Genomic DNA, 22,213 nt, shown 5'->3' on the forward strand with positions numbered 1-22,213 from the left:
ACAGGATAGCAAACAGTGGCTTTTGAGACTTCTTTTAGACAGCTCGTTTGACTTAGTATACATCGGAATTAAGAAACTCTCGTGAAACATGACTTTGTAGATATTTGAGTTAACTTTTCGCAAAGCTTGTTCCAATCCGAGATTTGAAACTCTAGATATTACATTTTTAGTAAAATTCATCAGGTACGAACTTTCCCCTCCTGGCTTTCCCATCTCTTTTACACTGAATCTCTATATATAGTTGTTACCATGTTTTTGCCTATAGATAACAGTTTCAGAGAGAAGGTAAACTTATGTGGCCTGGCTAACTTGTTTTTTTGGAATAAGCTCTTTGTGGGTATTACTTTTTCCGGTTTGAATGGTTCAATTAACAACATAAAGAATGTCCAATGATTGCTTAGGTCCCGGTCCATGCATTGCCCTTCATCTCACCTTTCTGGAATCCAAATGAAAAACCAGATGCATATTAATTACATTCAACCCACCATTCAATCTCAAGATGACCTCATGTGTTTAACAAACTTCAACCCTTTCTCTAGAGTCTAGACAAGATCAGTCCGGGAAGGTACCTCAGCCGGCCACCTAATTGAATTACAAGTTGACTAATCTTTTATAACAATTAACAAACATCTACAAGTTTTGAGCTTTTCTTCCTAATCAAATTCCCGGCTATATTAAACTGATATATGTCTAAATGCATGTAATAATCACATATTTTTTTAATACCCGTTTGGAGAAAAACTTAAAATTTCACTCGATAATCGTTGAAAAATATTAGTGAATGTGAATTCTAAGCAGTAAAATATTTGGCTTGACCTGACATATTGATCTGAGGATAACTTTGATACAAGAATATTTACAAGCATGTTCTGTTTTTTTTTTTTGTTCTTTACATATTTTGTGTACAAAGTATGTACTGCTATAGTCTATGTAGATGTTTTTTTTTGTTTGTGTCAAAGAATATTTCCTGGACAAAAACTAGAATACATTTACAATCATGGAGTTTTTGGCTGAGATAACCATCTTCACCAACCAGGCCGTACAGTGACACGTCATCCTACGATTGGTCAAGGAGTCAAAAGTCAAAGGCAGGCCCTTTGATAATCTGGTGGTAGAAGTTGCAGAGAAGGGCTTAACCCACAAGACTTTCCAAATTCTAACCCCCACGAAACTTCAGCTTCATTTTCCCTCCAAGTTTTCAACCCTTTGATTTTCCTTTTGTCAATCTCACAATCTTGTCTTTTGTGTCCTAACCCATATTTTCTTACTCTTTCTTTCATTTTCTGAGGAAAAAAGAGAAGAAAGAAACAACCTCTGCCACAAGAAAACGCGTTTAGTTTCATGTCTTTTTGTTTTGTTTCAAATCTTGTTGCTTTCGTTGTCTACTATATGATCTGCAGCTGTTCTTGCTCAGAATTCAAATCTCAAGTTTGATTTCCTTTTGTTGTTCTCTGCGAATTTATCTTGTAAGTTTGTGATTATTCTTTACTAGGGAGCTCAAAGTTTTAGTTGAATTTATGCCTTCTCTTTTGTGTATTGCATCATCAACTGTCCATGCTTTTGTCTCTAAATTTTCTTAAATTTTGGGTGCTGTTTAAGCCAGAACTGCTGTACTGCTTCCTTTCTGGAGCCTTTGATCATCCAATTCCTTTTTGTAGAAGATCACAACTGCTGTGTGAGATTTCTGATTTCTCTTTTGGCTTTGTAATCTGAAATAGCTGGAACCTGATTTATTCTTACCAACTGGGAAAGCTTTGAGTGGAGGTTTTAGCTTAATTGAACACATACATGCCTTTTTCTGTTGCCTGTATGAATGAGTTGGAATTTGTAAAGAAGTGATTCCAGCTCCTTTCAGTTCAAGAGGGTAGGAGGTTCTAGTTCTTCTGCTACTTTGTCTTTGTTTGTATGGGGGATTTTAGCTCTGTACTTCATCTCTGTGAAGGAGATCAACATGTGATTGCTGCAACTCAGCACTTAGTGAAGGCGTTAGGGTCTAGTAAAATCCTTAATGATGATTTGAGAAAAATCCTCTCACAGCTTGACAGCCACTTGTCTTCCATGAATATAATCACCACTGAAAGCAGGGGTCCGGGATTCCGAGAGGTCGAGGAGCAGTTCAGATGTTCTGAGGAGAAGATCATGGGTTGGGAGTCAAGACAATCGTTTATATGGGACTGTGGACCCTTGGAGGCTTCTCAGTATTTGAAATCTGTTCATGACATTCAAACATTGGTAGAAGGTTTTCGAAGTTTGTCTGCTAATGAAGATAGGAAGCATAAGGAACTTGTTAACCGGGCCGAAAGCCTTTTGCAGATAGCAATGTCGAAGCTTGAGGAAGAGCTAATCCACATTCTTGTTAAGCACAAGCAATACTTTGAGCCCGAATACATGTCTTTTCGCTCTTGGCGAAGGGATGTTGTGTATGATGAATCCTTTGTTTCAGTTGAGGACATAGCATTTGAAGAAGAATCCCAAAGAAATTTTTGTGGCAGTGAATCTGAGGAATATATTCTAGACTTGGTCGATCCACATGTAATTCCCCATCTTAAGTCCATAGCAGATATCATGTTTGCTTCGAATTACCATCAGGAGTTCTGCCAGGCTTTCATAAGCGCCAGGAGAGATGCATTAGAGGAGTACTTGATCATTCTAAAAGTGGAAAAGTTAAGCATTGAGGATGTGCTAAAAATGCAGTGGGATAGCTTGAGCTCCAAGATCAAAAACTGGGTTCGTGCTATGAAAATCATCATCCGGTATCTTGCAAGTGAAAAACGGCTCTGCGACCAGATTTCGGGAGATTTTGGATTTGTTAGTCCATTATGCTTTGCCGACATATCAAAGGTATCATTGTTACCCCTTCTGAGTTTTGGTGAGGCCATAGCTATGGAAACCCATGGACCAGAAAAGCTGTTTTGCTTGCTTGACATGTATGAGGTTGTGGCAGATAATCTTCTGTATATAGATACTTTATTCTCGGAAGAGGCTGGTGCTTGGGTTAGGATTGAGTTCCACGAGCTTCATAGGGGATTGGCTGATACTGCGAGAGCAACATTTATGGCATTTGGAAATGCCATTGCAGCTAATGGATCAACCAGCCCTTTTCCTAAAGGAGCAATACACCCTCTCACCAAGTATGTAATGAATCATATCTCGACCCTTACCATATACTGCAATGCCCTTAATGTGCTTCTCAAGGACCACGACACAGCCGATTCAAATCCGCCGGAGAACGGGCACATCTCTTCTTCTTTAACATATGGTCACTTGGCTTGCCGCCTTCGATCAATCACATCTACCCTAGAATTCAACCTTGATTGCAAATCCAAGCTATACAAGGATGCTGCTCTGCAACATATTTTTCTAATGAACAACTTCCACTACATGGTGGAAAAGGTTAAGGGCTCTGAACTCAGGCTTTTCTTTGGAGATGATTGGATCCGAAAGCATATTGTTAAATTCCAGCAGCACGCAACAAGCTACCAGAGGGCGACGTGGAGTTTGGTCCTTTCTTTGCTTAGGGATGATGGTTCTGCTTCAAAGGCGAGTCTCAATGAAAAGTGCAGGGGTTTCTGCATTGCCTTTGAGGAGGTATACAAGAGCCAGACAGGGTGGTCTATCCCAGATTCTCAGCTCCGAGAAGAATTACAAATTTCGACTTCGCAGAAAGTAGTCCATGCATATAGGAATTTTACAGGGAGAAACTCTTCCAGCATTGGTGACAAGTACATCAAGTACACTGCTGATGATCTGCAGAATTATATCTTGGATTTCTTTGACGGATCATCAAGATCATTGCAGAATTCTCGCTGGAAGGAGCCTGCATGGTTTTGATTTTAGCATTTTCTTGTCATGCCTTTTCCTCCTAGTTATGTTATGAATGTCATTGATGTAAATGTGTGTATTGTATATCAAATGTGCGCCTATAGGCAAAGTTCTTGAGCAAAATTGGCTGTAATTTCTTGTAAAACGGTCTTGTTTTTCTGGGATAATGTCAATTTGGGTTATAGGCATGAATATGTACAATTCAATTGGATTATAATAACACGCTTGTCCCATCTGTTCTGATTTTCAACTGGGATAATGATGTTGTTGCCGATCAAATGATGGTGGTTGACTGGTTGCATGATCCAACACATGGCAACTTGTTCAAAGATAAGTCTGAATTGTGATTAGAATATATAGTTCTCAAGGGCAAAATTCCATGTAGAAACTAGAAAGTCCACAGATATGTTGATATTTACCAAAGCTCTCATAGTACAATCTTGTTGGCAAAAGCATCTTACATGGTTGGCTCAGGATTTAGTCCCACTCCATGGACCAAAAATATAATTTCTAAATTGACTCCCAAAAAATATTTGGTCTAGGATTTCATTCATGCACCAGCTACTTGCATTTTACTTCTACATAGGCATCTAATTAATGTTACGACAGATTCAATGTGGCCTTGTGGGGGTAGATACATGCATATGTGAAATCTTTAGATGGGCATTTAAAGCCAGAAGCAAGTGACCAGACATTTTCCAACTATAAGAACGAAGACTTCAAGACCTCAGAAAATTCAATGATGTGGTGGTACAATGCACTATGTTTCTAGTCATTTTCTGTCAGTTTCCTAATTAATTGTTTTGGTATGTCAAATTCTTAGGTGACCTTTTGAACTCCCTTGTGTTTGTGGCTGTTGTCACTTTTGTTTTGGTGCTCCTATTCTACCTCAGATGCACCAAGTTCTTGAAACTCTACATGGGGCTTTCTGTTAGGAAATTAATCCTATTTCTCTAGACCCGTGAGATGCGAAAAATAAGAAGAATGCGGAATAACAAAGATAAGCAATCACACACGACACAAAGATTTAAGTGGTTCGGCTTAACAAGCCTACATCCACTGGCGAAGACGACCCGGAGAAAATTCACTATCAAAAGATGGAGTACAAAAATAGTAGAGAAAAAATCACTCAGATCCCAAAGCCCTAATACACCCAAATCTCACTATCACACAAGAAAGATTATTCCTAAAAAAAAATACAAAAGACAGATGTACAAACTCTTCTTCTGTTAGAACAGATGGCGGCTGATCTCTATTTTCTTCTCTCACTCTGCAGCACCCTTTTTCTTCTAATCACTTGTTTTTGGCTCTTCAAAAAACCACCAAGAAGAAAACACCCTTGCTGCCCTTGTACCTCCTTCTCTCAAATTCTCTCTATTTTCTCCTCCCTTTGGTGCTTCACGTTTTTGGCACACACACATTTACCTTGTGCTTTGTTTCTTATATAGAAGCTTAACTCTCCTTTTACATGTTGGTTTAAGACTTCTACTATAAGTCAAACAAAGAGTCCAATTATACATAGGAGAATGACTCCAAAACAAACTTGGACAAAAGTCTCATAAACCCAAAAGGAGTAGAGAACTAGTGGGGCCCACGTGTGATGGGTGGCAAGTCACACCTAACAATCTCCACCTTGACTTGAATCCCATCAAGTCTACCAAAACGTGTCTCCTCCGGATGTCTCCGCCTCAGCCCCCAAGGGCAATCACACTCCACAAGTGTCCCTCAAGTCCAAGCGTCTCTTGAACTTGAGCATAGGACCTGATTTAGACATAACACCATGCCTCCCTATCTGTCCCGTCGACCGTACAGCTTTCTCCGATGACTCTTTCTTCTTGTAGACCCATCTGCACCCTTTAGCCTTCTTTCTCTTGAGTAATTCTGCCGATTCCCAAGCTTTACCATTCCGTAGTGACTCTACCTCTTTCAGCGTACCATTCTGAACAGACGATGGATCTCCACTACTAGCTGCTCGAGCAAAAGAAATCATATCCTCAAAGCCATACCTCTTTGTTGCTTTTCGATCACGTTTCTCTTTGCCTCTTGCTAAAGAATAAGACTCTTCCCGGTGCTGTAAGTTTCTTGAAGATTCTCTGTCATCACATTCATCCGTGAGTGAACACTGTTCATTAAGCTCCACCTCCACGAATTGTTTCTCTTTCTGCACTGTACTTTCAGAAAGATCATCTAAGTTAACAAACTCAGACTTCTTCGGTTCCTGTTCTGTAACTTCAGGTTCTGCACTTGACCCATCCTTGTACATAGCACACTCATTAAAAGTCACATTCCGACTTCTAATGATCTTCCGATTTTGATCATCCCAAAATCGATAACCAAAGGCCTCATCTCCATATCCAATGAAGAAACACTTACTAGATTTACCATCTAGTTTACTCATAGCATCAGACTCAACATGGACATACGAAGCACAACCAAAAACTTTCAGATGTGAAAGATTTACCTCTTTTCCACTCCAGACTTCTTCTGGTAGTCTATGGCTCAAGGGAACGGAAGACCCCCTATTTATCAAGTATGCAGCAGTGCTAACTGCATCAGCCCAGAAAGTCTTTGGTAACCCAGTATGCAACATCATACTTCGAGCATGCTCATTGAGGATCAGGTTTATGCGCTCAGCCACGCCATTCTGCTGTGGTGTTCCCGGGATAGTTTTCTCCATTCTAATCCCATTCACTGCACAAAACTGTTTAAACCCCCTGTCTTCGTATTCTCCTCCATTGTCAGATCTCAAACGCTTGAGCTTCAAGCCTGTTTCAGTCTCAACCATGGCCTTCCATTTCTTAAAAGTCTCAAATACATCAAATTTACTTTTCAAGAAATAAACCCATACCTTCCTGCTTGAGTCATCAATAAATGTGATGTAATACCGTGAGCCTCCAAGAGATGCCATTGGTGCGGGACCCCACAAATCCGTCTGTACCAACTCCAGCTTTCCAAGCTTAGGTGCTTTGCCAACTTCTGCGAAACTCACCTTCTTCTGCTTCCCTAGGATGCAGCCTTCACACAAATCAGACTCAACTGACTTTAACCCCGGTAGTTTCCCTTTTGACATAAGTACCTTCATCTCTTTCTTGCTCATGTGCCCAAGCTCTAATGCGAACATCGCCTAAGCCCACAACATCCAGCGCCGTTCCGTCAGCCAAATACACCTTCCCGAAATCTCCACCAATATAGTTCTCGAGAATTTCACGGATCGCTATCGTATGAAAAGATACTCCTGAGTCTAAGACCCAAGAACCAAGGGGACTGTCAACTGAAAGAAGTAGGGCATCATATACTTCTTCTGTCACTACGTTTGCATAATCGTTCTCAGTCTCCTTCCGCAGTTCCCTGCAATTCTTCTTGTAGTGGCCAGTCTTGCCACAGTTCCAACACTCAGGTTGTTGTCTAAATCTATATTTGCTTCTCCCTTTTCTGGAATTTGATCTGCCTTAACCAGAGTTTCTGTCTTGTCCTCTGCCCCGAGTCTCGAGGTTTAAAGCAGCACCAGAACAAGAGGCTTCACCCGCATCTCTTCTGCGAACCTCTTCACTGAGAATCAAATCCCTGACGTCTTCATAGCTTAGTTTACTCTTTCCTACAGAGTTACTCACAGCCATCCTCACTGCTTCCCAGCTATTGGGCAAAGATGCCAAGACGATTAATGCGCGAACCTCATCATCAAAATTAATTTCCACTGAGGATAATTGATTTGTGATGGTGTTGAACTCATTGAGATGATGTGCCACCGAAGCTCCTTCCGCCATCTTTAGGTTGAACAATTTCTTCATCAGATGCACCTTGTTGTTAGCCGATGGCTTCTCATACATGCTTGACAAAGCCTTCATTAGACCTGCTGCGGCCTTCTCCTTTACAACGTTGTGTGCAACTGATTTTGACAGTGATAACCTGATAACTGCTAGGGCTTTACGATCAAGCAGAGCCCACTCGCTATCATCCATGTCGTTGGGTTGTTCTTCCAAAAGAGGTTGATGAAGATCCTTGCCATAAAGAATATCTTCAATCTGTACCTTCCAAAACCCAAAATCTTTGCCATCGAACTTCTCGATTCCCATCTTTCCTTCTTCACTTGCCATCGCTCCCACTCGAACCAAAAGCTCTGATACCAGTTGTTAGGAAATTAATCCCATTTCCTAAGACCCGTGAGATGCGAAAAATAAGAAGAATGGGGAATAACAAAGATAAGCAATCACACACGACACAAAGATTTAAGTGGTTCCGCTTAACAAGCCTACATCCACTGGCGAAGACGACCCGGGAAAAATTCACTATCAAAAGATGGAGTACAAAAATAGTAGAGAAAAAATCACTCAGATCCCAAAGCCCCAATACACCCAAATCTCACTATCACACAAGAAAGATTATTCCTAAAAAAAAATACAAAAGACAGATGTACAAACTCTTCTTCTGCTGGAACAGATGGCGGCTGATCTCTATTTTCTTCTCTCACTCTGCAGCACCCTTTTTCTTCTAATCACTTGTTTTTGGCTCCTCCAAAAACCACCAAGAAGAAAACACCCTTGCTGCCCTTGTACCTCCTTCTCTCAAATTCTCTCTATTTTCTCCTCCCTTTGGTGCTTCACGTTTTTGGCACACACAAATTCACCTTGTGCTTTGTTCCTTATATAGAAGCTTTAACTCTCCTTTTACATGTTGGTCTAGGACTTCTACTATAAGTCAAACAATGAGTCCAATAACACATAGGAGAAGGACTCCAAAACAAACTTGGACAAAAGTCTCCTAAACCCAAAAGGAGTAAACCGGTTGAACCAAAAAACCTCTCCTACTTGAAGAAGGAGACAAAATATTGGGTCCCACCATGACTTTTAATTCAAGTCATACTTAACAATTGGGATACCCAGTTCGGCTTTTGCTGTGACATTGATGAAGAAACTTCCCGGGAGCTCGCCTGTAAGTTTCTGGTCTTTTTCACTTTCTTTGATTCGATTCTAGTTTGCAGTAGACCGAATCATCTGACTGTGCTTCAATTCTGTATCTTATTGGTGCTTTAGATTTTGTGTTTGTTGAGAAACTGAAATTGTGAGAAGTGTTGTTAATTTATTATTACTATTAATGTTCAGTGAGTGTCTTGTAGGCTTACCGGGGGTTTTATCGGTTAGGCCTGACCCAGATTATAGTTCTGTTAAAAATACATTCGGTTCTTCAAGCATTCAATCAAGTATTTTATCAAGCTCACAAATTGGAAGTACTGTGTTGTTTCCTATGGGGAATACCAAACACTGGCTTGTCCGAATGGCCATGCCAGGCGTCGGAGTTGTTACAAAGGCTCAAATGGTCGATTATTATGGTCAAACACTGACCAAGGTTTTGGGGAAGTAAGTAAACAACGTTTGAGCTTCTTGTGTTTCCCCTGTTCTATTTGATTGTGCCATTTCCATCAGAGCATCATTTTGTTCTCTTTACCCTGAAATTGGAGTAATAATTTTTTTAGTGAGAAGGATGCACAAATGTGTATATATCATGTTTCTTGGCAGTCAAACTTTGGATTCTGTTGTGAACTTGACGATGAATGTGCACAGGAACTGGCTGGTTAGTATTTGTGTTTACTCTCTTTATTTGCTACATGAGTAATTCTAAATGTCACCCTCATGTTCTTCTTCTATCATCCCAAAACTGATGTGACTTTTAAAATTACTATTGGATCAAAATTCAATAGTAATTTATCCTCCTATGTTTGTGATATTGATGTATTTAATGCTTCCATATGGTGCAGGTGTACCTGGTGTTTTATCTGTTCAGCCAGACAAGAATTTTGAGTCAAAGAATAAGGATTATGGAGGTTTTTCCCTTTGTTTTATTTAAATACAACCTTTTTCATATAATATTATTTGCAATTCTACCTTAGAGAAGATATAATATCATCCATGCTTTCGCCTGCTTAGAATTTTACTTCTCTCTTTGAGCATGATTGTATATATTGAAATCTTGACCTCAGACATATATTAAATATATGAACTAATTAATTTCGAGCACTCTTTTTCCTTTTTTGGTATTCCGATCATTGCTGCTTGATAGGCCTGTGTGTCAATGAAAGTAAATAACAGTAGCACTATTAAGCATTATTTGTGTCAGGTCACAACAAATATGTGTTTTCGAGATGATAATCCTTAATTAACTAAATTGTTTGTGCAATGAAATTGTATAGCGGATGAACTTCTTTGTAGCAGAGATGAGTCTTTTCCCTGGTTCTACTTGTGCTTCGGACTTGGGAAGACTTAGTAATGTATAGCAAATGAAAATTATGTCGCAGAAGATATTCTTGAGTTTGTGGTAGAGCATGACCTTGCAATGGAATGCACAAAATCTCAATTAATGACTTTATAAAAGTGGACTGAAATTTGATACAGACAGTGAAGGTTGTGAAATGAGCTTTACCGCAAGGAAAAGACAAGAAGATGAAGAGAATTGTGCTGTCCTCTGGCAGAACTTGACGATAGACAGAAAAGATTTGTTTACCTGACGGGCAGTATCATGTCAGGTATGAGGTGAACAGCTAGAGTAGCAGGCAATTAAACTTTCAATTTTAGGTAAACTTTAAGCACTTGGGAAATGATTTAGTTTCTAAAATTACACAAAATATGAAGTATGAACTATAGCCATGATAATTAAAACTAAGACACTTTTAATAACATATGGCTTGCAGAAGATTTACCAATATAAGCAGATTTGGAAGGTATGTGATGCTGGGGAAAGAAAGAGGTGAGTGTAGCCAATCTCGTAGTAGAAAATGTCTTGCACAGTTGCTAGAAGTCTTGAGCAAGAAAAAAAGAATTTAGATGATTGAGGAAGAGAGATGCCTAATATCTTTGCAAGGGAAGGTGTGACTTAAAAGGCAGGGGTCCAATTTGTTATATTTTTAAATGGAAATCTTGCAACTAGGTGGACTTTAGCTGTGGGTGATAACTATGAGTGGATAGAACATTCAAATACCATGGTAAATGAGGGGAAAAGTAAATTGCTTAGTCTATGATCTTCGAGTTTTAGTAGTGAAAGTTAAGGGGAAAGAGATTATAATCCATAATCCTTGAAAAGTGATCTCATAGTGGATGTTTAACATTGTAATGCCATGTATGGTGAAACATTTCACTATTCTGTGTCGAGGAAGACTTGAACTTCTGTAGCAACTGGTTTATATAAGAAAATGGCCTCAGGCTTATTTCTTTTTGTATTAATTAAGTCTAAGTGCTTTCTCCTTTTCTTCTTATGGACAACAACAATGGGTCAAATACTCACTTTGGATAATCTTAGAAGGTGGGGGTTTCATCTAGTTAACTGGTGTTGCCTTTGCAAAAAGAATGAGGAAACTATTAATCATCCTTTCATCCATTGCGAGTACTCTGCTATCCTCTGTTACTTAGTTCTTAACATTTTTGCGGTCTCTTGGGTCATGCCTAGTAACATCCCACGGTTGCTCCATTGCTGAAAATTTCGAGGGCGGGGTCACCTCAAAGAGGCTATCTGGAAAGTTATTCTTGCTTTCTTAATGTGGAGCATTTGGAGGGAGCAATCGGCGTCTCTTTGAGGATAGTGAGTCCAATGTACTTTTTAAAAAATCCTCGTTTTTGAGGTCTCTTTGGGCTTGGGTTTTTATATATGTTCCTTCTTTTGTCTCAGGAAATTTGGTAGATTTGATATGCTTTTTAGATTGTACTAGCCTCTAGGGTCCTGGTTCTCTTGTATACTTTTCGTGTATGAGGGCTTTGTCCCCTTTTTCTATAAAATTTTTGTTATTCGTCACAAAAAAAAAAATAAAAAAAAAATAAAGTCTCAACTCTAAATAGCATGTCATATATCCTTTTTAATGACTTAAATAGCAGGCCATATAAAAAAAGGAGATTTGAGTGTATATGCTACAACATTTATGGGGATACTTTGGTGTTGGTTAGTTATGCGAATGAGTGGAAAGGAAATGATGCAATACGAGAATTAGTGAGCATGTTACAATACCATAATAATTAACAAAAAAATTGTTTTAATTCCTAACTCAATTGCTCTGAAACATGCTGGGGCCAGGAGTGGTTAGTCCAACTTAGTCAATGATGATGATTGTGATACTGTCAAGGTGATTCTGTTGGGCAGAACAGAAACCTTCAATGGTTAAATGCAAAGCATATTTTACTGCTAGTTGAAGGTCAATATATTCAGGGAGAGGGAGTGAATGACACCCACTCCCCCCTTCAAAAAAAAAAAAAAAAAAAGAAAAGAAAGGAAAACAACACCCCATATTCCATAGGCAATGGAGAGCCTGCTTTATGTACTTGCAGTGATATGAAACTTGGATTATATTAATGTCACTCTATTAATGTACGTTAACATAATACCAATAGTAATTTAGGGATGGTTGTAGATAAGATATGCATAACAGGGTAGAGTATTCAATGATATCTAAAATAAAAGTCAGATGTAATTGCAATCGAAGTGGAAGAATTGTTAGTGGCTTGTTATATGATACTGATCTTTATGGGTGGAGAATAAGTGATGGTGGTCATTTAAATGATATTACGACATGAGGCTCTAAACAGCCCAAGTTGATATCCTTATCCATAACATGATGAAGAAATTTTGTAGCATAATTTGTCAAGGATCAATTTTTTGTCTCTAAAAGTTTTTTAAATTTCTGGCTGTAAATTCAAAATAAATCATACGGTTTCTTGACCAGCTGTGATTTCTGTTACCAAGTACCTGAAGAGAATTAGCACATTAGTTTCCATAGCGCCTTTGTGGTTCTATCACACGACCTTTATCAGTGGATTTTCTTAGTGTATAACTCTGGCATCTGAGATTGATTTGTTGTGTTTTATTGAGTTCTAAAGTGTTTAACTTCTCTTGTAACCGCGAGGCCTATTTCTTATGTTATGTTCGGGGGTTGGGGATGTACCTTAACAGTGAGATTCAGAACACATCATGTATCCCTGCAACAATATGGGGATAAGTGATTCCATAATCCACTTGTCTAATTCTTCCAAACATCAAAAAGCCAAACACACTTCAATTGATGTCAGTATTAGAAATATCTTGTCATTCTTCCCTATTCTCCAAATTTCTTCCGTACTTAAATTCTAAAATTTCAGTTCTTTCATAAGGAGGCTAAGGATAGAGTAAATGTTTGGGATCACTGTCAAATCAACACTTACAGCCCATAATCAAGCTGACTTATCCTCACTGTGTAGTCATGAAGTACACAATGAGTGCTTGCACTGAACGCTTGTGGGTTGTTGGATGCCATTCAATAAGTTACTATCCCTGTCTATAGGTTAATCCCACCATATCCTATTCTCATAATCTTACAACAATTTATTCAATTTTGCAGTTTAGGATTTTGACAGATCATGAATGCTTGCTGAACAACCATTACCTCTTAACTGTTAGATTAGATTCTGAATTCTTCCACAAAAGAGACTAATTGATGCAATGTTTACCAGGTGCTGGAGTCTCATTGTTTAATGTTTCTATCGTGGTTCTTTATAATGTTTCTTAATGTTTTCCCAGTAGAAAATTTGGAAGTGGTGATTGAATAAGTAGAATTGATATAACTATCATTGTGCTTAAATTATAAACTATTCTAACTATAATTCTTGGTTTTCTTTATAAGAATCCAATTCTCGGTGAACCATTTCCAATGTTTTCCATGGCATTCAGATTTTATCTAAAGTTTACCACTGCAACAATATTTTCCTTTGTAGAGTAAACAAGGTGTATTTTCCAGGTAATAATCTACAGAAGTCTACAGATCTGCCAGACTCTTCAGAAGCAACTCAAACCATCCCTATAAAAACAAAGAAACTGTTTATTACTGGTATGTTGCAACTTGGACATTGACATGTAGATTCCTTGCTTGTAAATGTGATATTTTAGCAGTCCACTTTATGGGAATTATTCAAGACAAACAATCTTTTGGTAATTTATGGACATACTTCTTCTCAAATAATTCTTTGTAAAATTTTGCTTTTCTGAATTTTATCTAATTAAAATATGTTTTTATCTCGTCTCCCAAAATACCATCAAGCACACTATGGTTTCTCCCCTTTATGGGAGCATATAATTTTCTTTCATCATAATTTCTATTCAGCAGCTTTTCTTGTGTGCCTGAAACTCCAGGTCTCCCTCTTTTCTTATTCGCTAATGACACTCTACCTATAAACAGGCTTGTCGTTTTATACGTCGGAGAAGACTTTACGAGCAGCATTTGAGGGCTTTGGTGAGCTTGTTGAAGGTATTTTTGCATTTCCATGATCATAAAAAGAGATGTTTCAGTTCCTTAGCAAGGTATGCTCACACCGATGGACTGCTTTCTTAACAGTTAAAATTATAATGGACAAAATTTCTAAAAGATCCAAAGGCTATGCATTTATAGAGTACACTACAGAGGAGGCTGCTAGTGCAGCACTCAAAGAGATGAATGGCAAGGTCAGTCAGTCAGCACCCTTCCCATCGAATTAGGATTCTCTTCAATTAGTTATATTGGAAGAGTATTTTTGTCCCCTAAAAAACTAAAAAGGCAAAAATACCTCTCAAATATAACTAACTAGATATTATCCAGTTCAAATGAACTGGAGAGGATCTTGTTCCCTTCTCATCACCCCCAATCCTCCTTTCTCTGATGGCTGAGCCCTACTCTTTCTTACTGGTGCTTGCAGATCATTAATGGGTGGATGATAGTGGTTGATGTTGCCAAAAGTAACCCACCAAGATACAGCAGAGGCAGTCCCACATAGGAATTCTTGTGAGAGAGAGAGAGAGAATATGTAGCCACTGCCATCAAAGTCAGGCAAGAATTTCATGCTATTGCGCTCAAGGTGTTGGGCTATTCTGCAAACCAGGCACTTCAATTTTGTACATTGAGTACCTGCAAGAGATCTTGTTTGCCAAACAGCAGTTGCATCAACATTATGAGATAAAAATGTAGTCTGCATCAATTAATAATGTGTTTTTTTTTTTAATTGTAAATTCAAGCAGGCTCAGACAGTTTATGAAAACAAAAACGATTATCATGTAAAGCGCATCGAGGAGAAAAACCTAGGTTTGAGACATTTGAATTGCCTTACTCTTTCTAGGTTTGTTTCATGTGTAACTTTTCTAGCGGTTCATTTCTGATCATTTGATCCTTGCTGGAAAGAAAGATATGCATATTGCCATTATGAGAGAATTTGAATGGAAATGACATCACTGTTACATAGTGATACTTTTTTTTTAATGGTTTTTATTTGTATGTTGTGATACAAGTTTTAGGCCACCAAGTGACGTGGAACATGCCACATCTGATTAAAAAAAAAAAAGAAAAAAAATGAAAAACCTTTAATCTCTCCCCCCGGTAATATAACTCATTTTTCCCCAAATTTTTTTCTAAACCCATTTTCTCCCCCACCGTGCGTTCGTCTTCACCACTGCCGCTGATCACCTCTAACACCTTAATGGAATGCTGATGCTCGTCAAGCGACCTCTGCTGATGCTAGCGTCAATCATCATGACTCAGCTCTCCCAAAATGTTCCCTCATCGTCAGTTTTACCACAACCGTCCATCAGCTCCACCACCACCGGGAAGGCTGCAGCTTGACACCTACAATCAGTACCCCTCAAACAGTTGCTGCCCACGATTCTAATAAGCTCACATTCCTCAAAAGTTTTCACTTTGGTGTTTTTCGATTTGTTATATTTATATATTTTTGTTGATGACATGAGGGGGAGATTGTTATTATTGGATGTAATTTAGATTTGTTCCTACTTTCTCTCAATCATATGGTCTCTCTCAACCAGAATTTGCAAGTTTTCAATTGAATCTGAATTGGGTTTGTGGGTTTTCGTTCGTTGTGTGAGGTGGTGTTTATAGATCTAAGTGGTTGGTTAATGCGCAAAAAAAATGTAATGGATTCTTGAGTTGCATCAATCTTTATTTTATGGGCTGAAGTAGTAAAGACCTTGATTTGGGAATTGCTCATCTTTTATTGGATTTTTTGTCACTTTTTTTTTTTTTTTTTCTTCGAATAATAATGCTAAATTCTCATTGATGAATCAATCAAGAGAAGAAAGCTCCATCAAAACAATGTCACGAATACAATCAGGAATATCATCTACCCAATTCATATTTATGACATCTCGCGTTGCCGCCTTAGCTAAACTATGGCCGCTTTGTTCGCATCCCTCCACACGTGACATATTTTTTGCCACTTTTGAAGAGTTCTCTCAGAGTAAGGTTTTTTTTTTAAATTTTTTTTTTTTTAATTTAATTTTTTATTTTTTATTTTATCAATGTTTGAAGGGGCAACAAACCCTTCAGGTCCTCAAGTAGATCCGCCACCGACTACCATCAATGTTTTATAATTTCTATCAAAAAGAAAGCCATATATATATATATATATATATATATATATATACCGTCAATTGCTATTTTAACATCACTCTCATAATTAGTGTAGATCATCGAATTTCAACTGTATGGATTATAGTAAATGGTAAAGTTTTCTTTTAAATTAGATTAAAGAAAATTTCTTTTAATTCAGTCTATTAAATTAATACATATTTTAAAAATATATATGAGAATAAAAACTTTAAAGACAGTCATTTAATAGAATTCCTCCAATAAAATTTTGAATAAAACTTTATCTTATAGCAGTAGCTATGGAAATTTTCTCTCCGACAGCAACAATCACAAAACCCCATCATTCATAATTGCTCAAAACCATGGTAGCTCAAAAAGGAACTTTTCTGGTCAGCTTAATCAACTTGTAACTTAAGATCACTAGATGCTAAGCTTTGGCTTCAATTTTGGTACACCAAAGTCCATTGTGCATCTTACTAGCGCTAGATTCCAAGCTAGTAGTAAGTTAAGGCTAGTCACTAGATGCGGAGCTAGCGATTTCAAAACATGCTATTTAATAATTCCAAAATGCAATTAATTAATGAAAACATGATTTTTAAAAGTGCAGTTAAGTATTTAGTAAAATCACGATTTTTAAAAAGAGTTGATTAACATTTAAAAACACATGTTCTTATGTGCGGGTTTGAAAACGTAAATTATTTCATGTTTTAAAACCCTATTTTTGTCAAATGTAGTTCTAAATGGAATACGTTTTGCAATTTTGTTTAAAAACGCATTATTGGCATTGGAAATCATGGCCAAACACACTTAGTTTGTAATTAATGAAGAAAATGAGAAAAAGAACCACTTTTGTATATGACTTGAATTTTCAAGTCATCACTTTTGTAGTGCGGGCCCAACATAGTCCTTTTACCCCTTAGATTGGTTTTGTGGTGTTTTTGTCTTATTAGTTTTCTATGAGTACTCTTTATACAAGCTGATTTTGGAGTGCTAATTTGACCGACTTCCGGGCTTACAGAAGGAGCAACAATTCAGCCTTCGGAAAATAAGCATAGCCAAATAGAAAGAGAGCTTGTGTGACCTCACTTCGTATTCTCACGGTGTTTCTACCTTACAACACTTAGAGAAAATAGAATTTTTCTTGTATTATTTTTTCTCTTTTTTGTGAGAGCGAATTTGGTTGTATTGGGGTTTTGGGCTTTGAGTAATTTTTTCCCTACTATCTTTTATACTCCATCTCTTGTAAGTAAATTTTGTCCAGGTCGTCTTCGTTAGTGGATGTAGGCTTGCTACGTACGCAGAACCACTTAAATCTTGGTGTCTTGTGTGATTTATTTTTTGTCTATTATGTTATTTTCTGCTTCTTTAGGATTCTGAATTTAGTTCCGTACACAACAAGTTTTGATTATGGAATATGTTGTATACCTGATACAACGTATTGGAAACACAAGAATTTTTTTACAAGATTGATTTCATAAAAGTTTAGCTATTTTTGAAACTGAGTTTCAAGTTTATGCCTAAAGAGTATGAAATTGTGAAAAGTTTTCTTAAGAATTCTTTGGTTAGCAATAAATGATTTTTTATTCTGTTTAAATCATTTGATTGCTTGTGAGTTATTGTGATGATTGAAAAATCATACAAGGGTGGTACCATGGTTGAAAAACTAAAAATACCACATAAAGGTTTGGCACATAATAATTTTGTTTCTAGCTACTCTCTAGTTTTGAAAATAGTTATTGTGAGACTACACTGATCATAATCATATTCAATCATCAAAGAGAAAATATAATGGGGGAGTCAATTCCTCAAGAATAAGAAAGAACATTTTCGTCCATTATCAATTTCTCAAGAATAGGTGAAAGTACCTTGTGATCGTTCTTTCCATTGTGCATATATTTTATGTGCAAGATTTAATGGTCGATTTGAAAAAAAAAATATACGGAGATGCACAAGAAACGTAAAAAAGATAATTTCTGTAAACTTTATTGCTTTATTAAGAGTACGTAATAGATTCGAGGCACTTGGAACACAAATCCAAGCAATGTATTATTATATTATAGACTTGACATAAAAATCCTCTCTTCCCATATCCTACACTTGTGCGAGTTGGTTGACGTCAAACGGATAAACATCACTTGGAGACTGGGCTTTGTATGCTCTTTCGCCATACACCGCATATACGGCGTCAGTCGGATGGATTCCGTCCCAATATTTATAGTTGGTCCGATTACTGCATATCTTTCCAAATGGAACGCATATTAAATTTAGCAATGTTTCACAGCAGGAAACATTCGCAACCTTGGAAGCTGACACAAAATTCCATCTCAATCTCATTAGTACTAAATCTATAAAGAATATATATTATGAGATTTGAAGAGGCAATATAAATACCTATAGGTGGGCTGGACTCAATTCCAGAAACATTTATGAAGATGAAAGTAGCATTGGTTAGATTGGTATTGAGTTGAGCCACGAGTGATTTAAGCCCAACGTTGAAAAGTTGGGTTGCATTGTTGATGTTGTCCACACATGCAGAGCCATTGCTTCCACTTCCACATGAACTCCGTTCAAATGGAATATTACCTAACGCAGCCAGCCCAAAAAGGGCAAATTTCCTTGCCCCAGACTTGTACAAAGTCTAGCATCAACAGAGCCATTAATTAGGAGAAAATATGAGAACCTTTCATTACACTCTCAACTATAAATGGTTTTTCAATCCTTAACTTCCACATTTACAAATTTTCAATGTTAATATCTCACGTTTTGAATCTTTTAATTTCATCTATTTGTTTCTTAAAATGCCCAAAACGTCCTTTTTTTTTTTTTTTTTTTTTTAATAAAAAAAAAGTGAAAATTTAAAATTAAAATTCTTGTGACCCATGCCCACACCATAGGTCTGTGATCCCCTAGCTAATCGTGGATCACCAGTATTTTGAATTTTCACAAACGGGTGCTGCATTCTAGGCATTTTAACAAAAAAAATTAGTAAATTAAAAGGGGCCGAAACATGAGATACTGATATTGCAAATTTTTAAACTTTAAGATCATAATTGCAAAACAGATTATATTCCAAGGGTGTAAGTGAAGTTTGCTAGAGATATATATAAATAAAAAATAAATAAAAAAAAAAATAGTATGAAGAAAGCGTGCTAATTACCTGTAACTGCTGAGATAATTGTTGATTGAGAACAACAGCATATTGTTGTGGAGTGTATATGCGGCTAGTAGTGTAGTACTGCGGAAAAAAGTAGTTGTCAATGTAGTCGTTAGTACCTATTGCAACAGAGAATATGCACTTGCTTAGGTACTCTACGGTTGACATGTTTCGATTTCCCAACGTCTTGTTGATCTGCGACAACGTAATTTGGTAATTTTTCAACTGCATATCCATGCTTATTATATCACCCTGCAATCATAAGACAATGTTTTATGTTTTTTTACCCAAAGATATGACACCGTTGCACATGCATGTGAGAAGCATTTGAAAAAGGAAAAGCTATTGCCAAGAATAGAAAAAAGTAGAATCATATTTCTCAATTTGGTACCAACACATTTGAAAAAAAAAAATTGAAGCATTTCAGTAATGATTTTTAGGTACTTTCATTTCCATAAAATTGGTACACAATTTTCTGAGGAGAATCCTCTCCATTTTAAGTAACAAGGAAATAAGTTATGTCATGGTCCATATGAAGGCTCCATTTTTAGCAAAAAGGTAATATCGAAACACATAATCACTCGAAAGGGATGGACAAGGAAAGTTAGAGCTGAAGAAGGTCAGAAGGTATAAAATTAAAAGATTCAAAACCAAGCTTTTGAAGTTTTTATTTATAATTGTTTGTACGTTTATAGAATGACAACATTAAGGGAAAAATATAAAAAAGCTTCCTAAACTATCAGCCATTTGCAATATAACCTCTCAATGTTCAAAATGTATCAAAGTAGCCTCCAAACTACCGAAATGTATAAAAAATGCCACTTATTTTTTTATATTCTTATAATACCCCTATTTTTTTAACAAATAAAATAATAAAATAATTGTAAAGAAAACCAAACAATTTTTAAAAATAAAAAAAAAACCAATGGGCAAACAAAAACAATTTTTTTTTGGAATAAATAATAAATAATTAGTCACTTTAGTTGGCTTAAATTACAAATTGCTTCATGTTATATTAAAGTAAAATCAAAGGTACGGTTCTTGAAATATTCCAAAAAAAAAGGGTACTAAAGTAGCCCATCAAACTGCCAAATTGATTTTACTTTAATATGATATGAAGCAATTTGTAATTTAGGCCAACTCCAGTGACAAATTATTTATTTATTTTAAAAAAAAATTTTTATTTTATTTTATTTTTTGTATTTATTCGCCCATTGGTTTTATTTTTATTTTTAAAAAATTGTTTGGTTTTTTTTTTTTTTTTTTTTTTTTTAAATTGTTTGGTTTTTTCTACAATTATTTTATAATTTTATTTGTTAAAAGAATAGGGGTATTATAGGAATATAAAAAATAAGTGGCATTTTTGATACATTTTGGTAGTTTGGGAGGCTACTTTAGTACCTTATAAACATTGAAGGGCTATATTGCAAACGGCCGATAATTTGAGGGGCTTTTTTTTTATATTTTTCTCCAACATTAATAAAATGTGGAGGGACGTAGGACAAATGGCTGATGCTATTGGAAATGGCAGCTATAATTATAACGGTCTTTAAGGTAAGTAGTAAAATTTCTTGTCAAATAAGTTTTGATCTGCACAAAAGACATAACGATTTGGCATTGTTTGTGAGAGAGATGCAGTGAAATAAACATGCATGTGAAATCCTCCATGGAGAATGGGAGGAAAATATTTTCACAAATCCGAAGGCAAAGAAGCTAAGAAAATATTCTTTTTGTAATCATTTTTAGAAAGAAAAGTACAAGTCAGCAATCATATTTTAAATAGAAAATGAAAGTGAATAGTTATAATGTTGAGTCTAATGTAAATATTTTTAAAAAGTAATTAACTAAAATAGAAAACAAAATAATTTTTCGCTAAATGTTTGCCGAGTTGAATGTGTATGCTCTATATATTGCTAGCTTGATGACGGTAAATTCCAATAATTACGTAGATTCTTCCAGTTTCATAGCGAATTCCAGCTGAACCAGATGCGTAATTGACACCTCTCAGTATTTCCTCGCCTCTAGCAGTAGCAAAGGGTGGGATGTATTCATCGAATCCCAGATTTTGAGCTGTGATGAGAGAGTGTTCAAAAGCATCAGACTTTCGGAAATCACAAGAAAGATTCAACACAAACTTAATTTAGAATATATAAAGGCAGAAAAAGTGGTTTAAATTTTTAGTTTATGCAAAAATAAACTTAAATCTAAAGAGGAAAAAATTATATATGAAAGGGCAAAATGCAGACCAAGGACATCGAGCATGTTCCGACCGTTGGAAAACCTTCCCGTAGGCCCCTTGGGGAAATCAACCCCATAGGGTAAATAATTGGCTTTTGTCAATGTCAAACGATTGTTGTTGTTCCCATCATCCGACAAGGATTCCCCGAACACGTAGAGACAAGGTACTTGTGGATCTCCAACTGCATTACAATGTTGTTGCAAGTTTGATAGCAGCAAGAAAATAAGCAGCATCCAAAACAATGACTTGAGTTGAGATGCCATTGACAACCAAAACAAGTAAAGCTTAAAGGATCTGATAGATTGAAGGCCGGTGTAGTACAAAGATCATGAACATGAGAGAACTATTTATAGCCTCCACCAAAGTTTCTAGTGAGCTACTAAATAAAAATAAATTTTTGAATATAAAGAATTTGATAGATTGGCCCTCACCCAAAGTAAGTCTACACATCCTCCCCCTATCCTATGTGGCTATAATTTGTTGTTAATACCAAATAATACAATATTCAAAATTGGAATGGTTGATACGCAACCCCTATGGTAAATTGGTGTGTAGATTAATATCATAGGGACATTACAAATTGAGTGTCAGATTCAACAAAATAAGTACAATTTAGTCCAAACTGCACACCGCATACCTTAAT

The 22,213-nt window shown here is 36.6% G+C and overlaps 3 protein-coding genes across 4 annotated transcripts; 2 read left to right on the top strand and 1 right to left on the bottom strand.

The window, feature by feature from the left end:
• Positions 1 to 1,175: 1,175 nt before the first annotated feature.
• LOC132191933 (exocyst complex component EXO70E2-like) lies at positions 1,176 to 4,072 on the top strand. 2 transcript variants are annotated; one of them, XM_059607081.1, is made up of 2 exons: positions 1,176 to 1,466; positions 1,600 to 4,072. In XM_059607081.1, exon 2 carries the CDS (start codon positions 1,906 to 1,908, stop codon positions 3,829 to 3,831), a length of 1,926 nt encoding a protein of 641 aa, XP_059463064.1. In that variant the 5' UTR covers positions 1,176 to 1,466; positions 1,600 to 1,905; the 3' UTR covers positions 3,832 to 4,072. The 2 variants fall into 2 exon arrangements, with proteins under 2 accessions (XP_059463064.1, XP_059463056.1); XM_059607073.1 differs by having other exon boundaries at positions 1,604 to 4,072.
• Positions 4,073 to 8,524: 4,452 nt separating this feature from the next.
• Positions 8,525 to 15,055, top strand: LOC132171189 (organelle RRM domain-containing protein 1, chloroplastic). The gene is made up of 9 exons (XM_059582441.1): positions 8,525 to 8,528; positions 8,677 to 8,751; positions 8,936 to 9,176; positions 9,293 to 9,390; positions 9,575 to 9,640; positions 13,568 to 13,657; positions 14,006 to 14,074; positions 14,162 to 14,268; positions 14,499 to 15,055. The coding sequence occupies exons 1-9, from the start codon at positions 8,525 to 8,527 to the stop codon at positions 14,574 to 14,576; spliced, it is 828 nt and encodes a 275-aa protein (XP_059438424.1). The 3' UTR covers positions 14,577 to 15,055.
• A 3,080-nt stretch (positions 15,056 to 18,135) lies between these two features.
• Positions 18,136 to 21,877, bottom strand: LOC132167568 (GDSL esterase/lipase At1g29670-like). The gene is made up of 5 exons (XM_059578579.1): positions 21,578 to 21,877; positions 21,277 to 21,401; positions 19,335 to 19,583; positions 18,569 to 18,815; positions 18,136 to 18,483 (listed from the first exon to the last, which is right to left on the bottom strand). Exons 1-5 carry the CDS (start codon positions 21,831 to 21,833, stop codon positions 18,269 to 18,271), a joined length of 1,092 nt encoding a protein of 363 aa, XP_059434562.1. The 5' UTR covers positions 21,834 to 21,877; the 3' UTR covers positions 18,136 to 18,268.
• Positions 21,878 to 22,213: the final 336 nt, after the last annotated feature.

This window comes from Corylus avellana, chromosome ca1 (assembly GCF_901000735.1).
Source record: "Corylus avellana chromosome ca1, CavTom2PMs-1.0".
NCBI lineage: Eukaryota > Viridiplantae > Streptophyta > Magnoliopsida > Fagales > Betulaceae > Corylus > Corylus avellana.

Bases quoted from the DNA above. Each gene is read 5' to 3' on its own strand.
- LOC132191933 (XM_059607081.1), top strand. From the start codon at position 1,906: ATGGGGGATTTTAGCTCTGTACTTCATCTCTGTGAAGGAGATCAACAT.
- LOC132171189 (XM_059582441.1), top strand. The intron at 13,658-14,005 runs GTATGTTGCAAC...ACCTATAAACAG, and splicing joins AAAGAAACTGTTTATTACTG to GCTTGTCGTTTTATACGTCG. The intron at 14,269-14,498 runs GTCAGTCAGTCA...TGGTGCTTGCAG, and splicing joins TCAAAGAGATGAATGGCAAG to ATCATTAATGGGTGGATGAT.
- LOC132167568 (XM_059578579.1), bottom strand. From the start codon at position 21,833: ATGGCATCTCAACTCAAGTCATTGTTTTGGATGCTGCTTATTTTCTTG. The intron at 21,402-21,577 runs GTCTGCATTTTG...CTCTCATCACAG, and splicing joins GAACATGCTCGATGTCCTTG to CTCAAAATCTGGGATTCGAT. The intron at 19,584-21,276 runs GTAATTATTGGA...TTATGATTGCAG, and splicing joins ATGAAACTGGAAGAATCTAC to GGTGATATAATAAGCATGGA.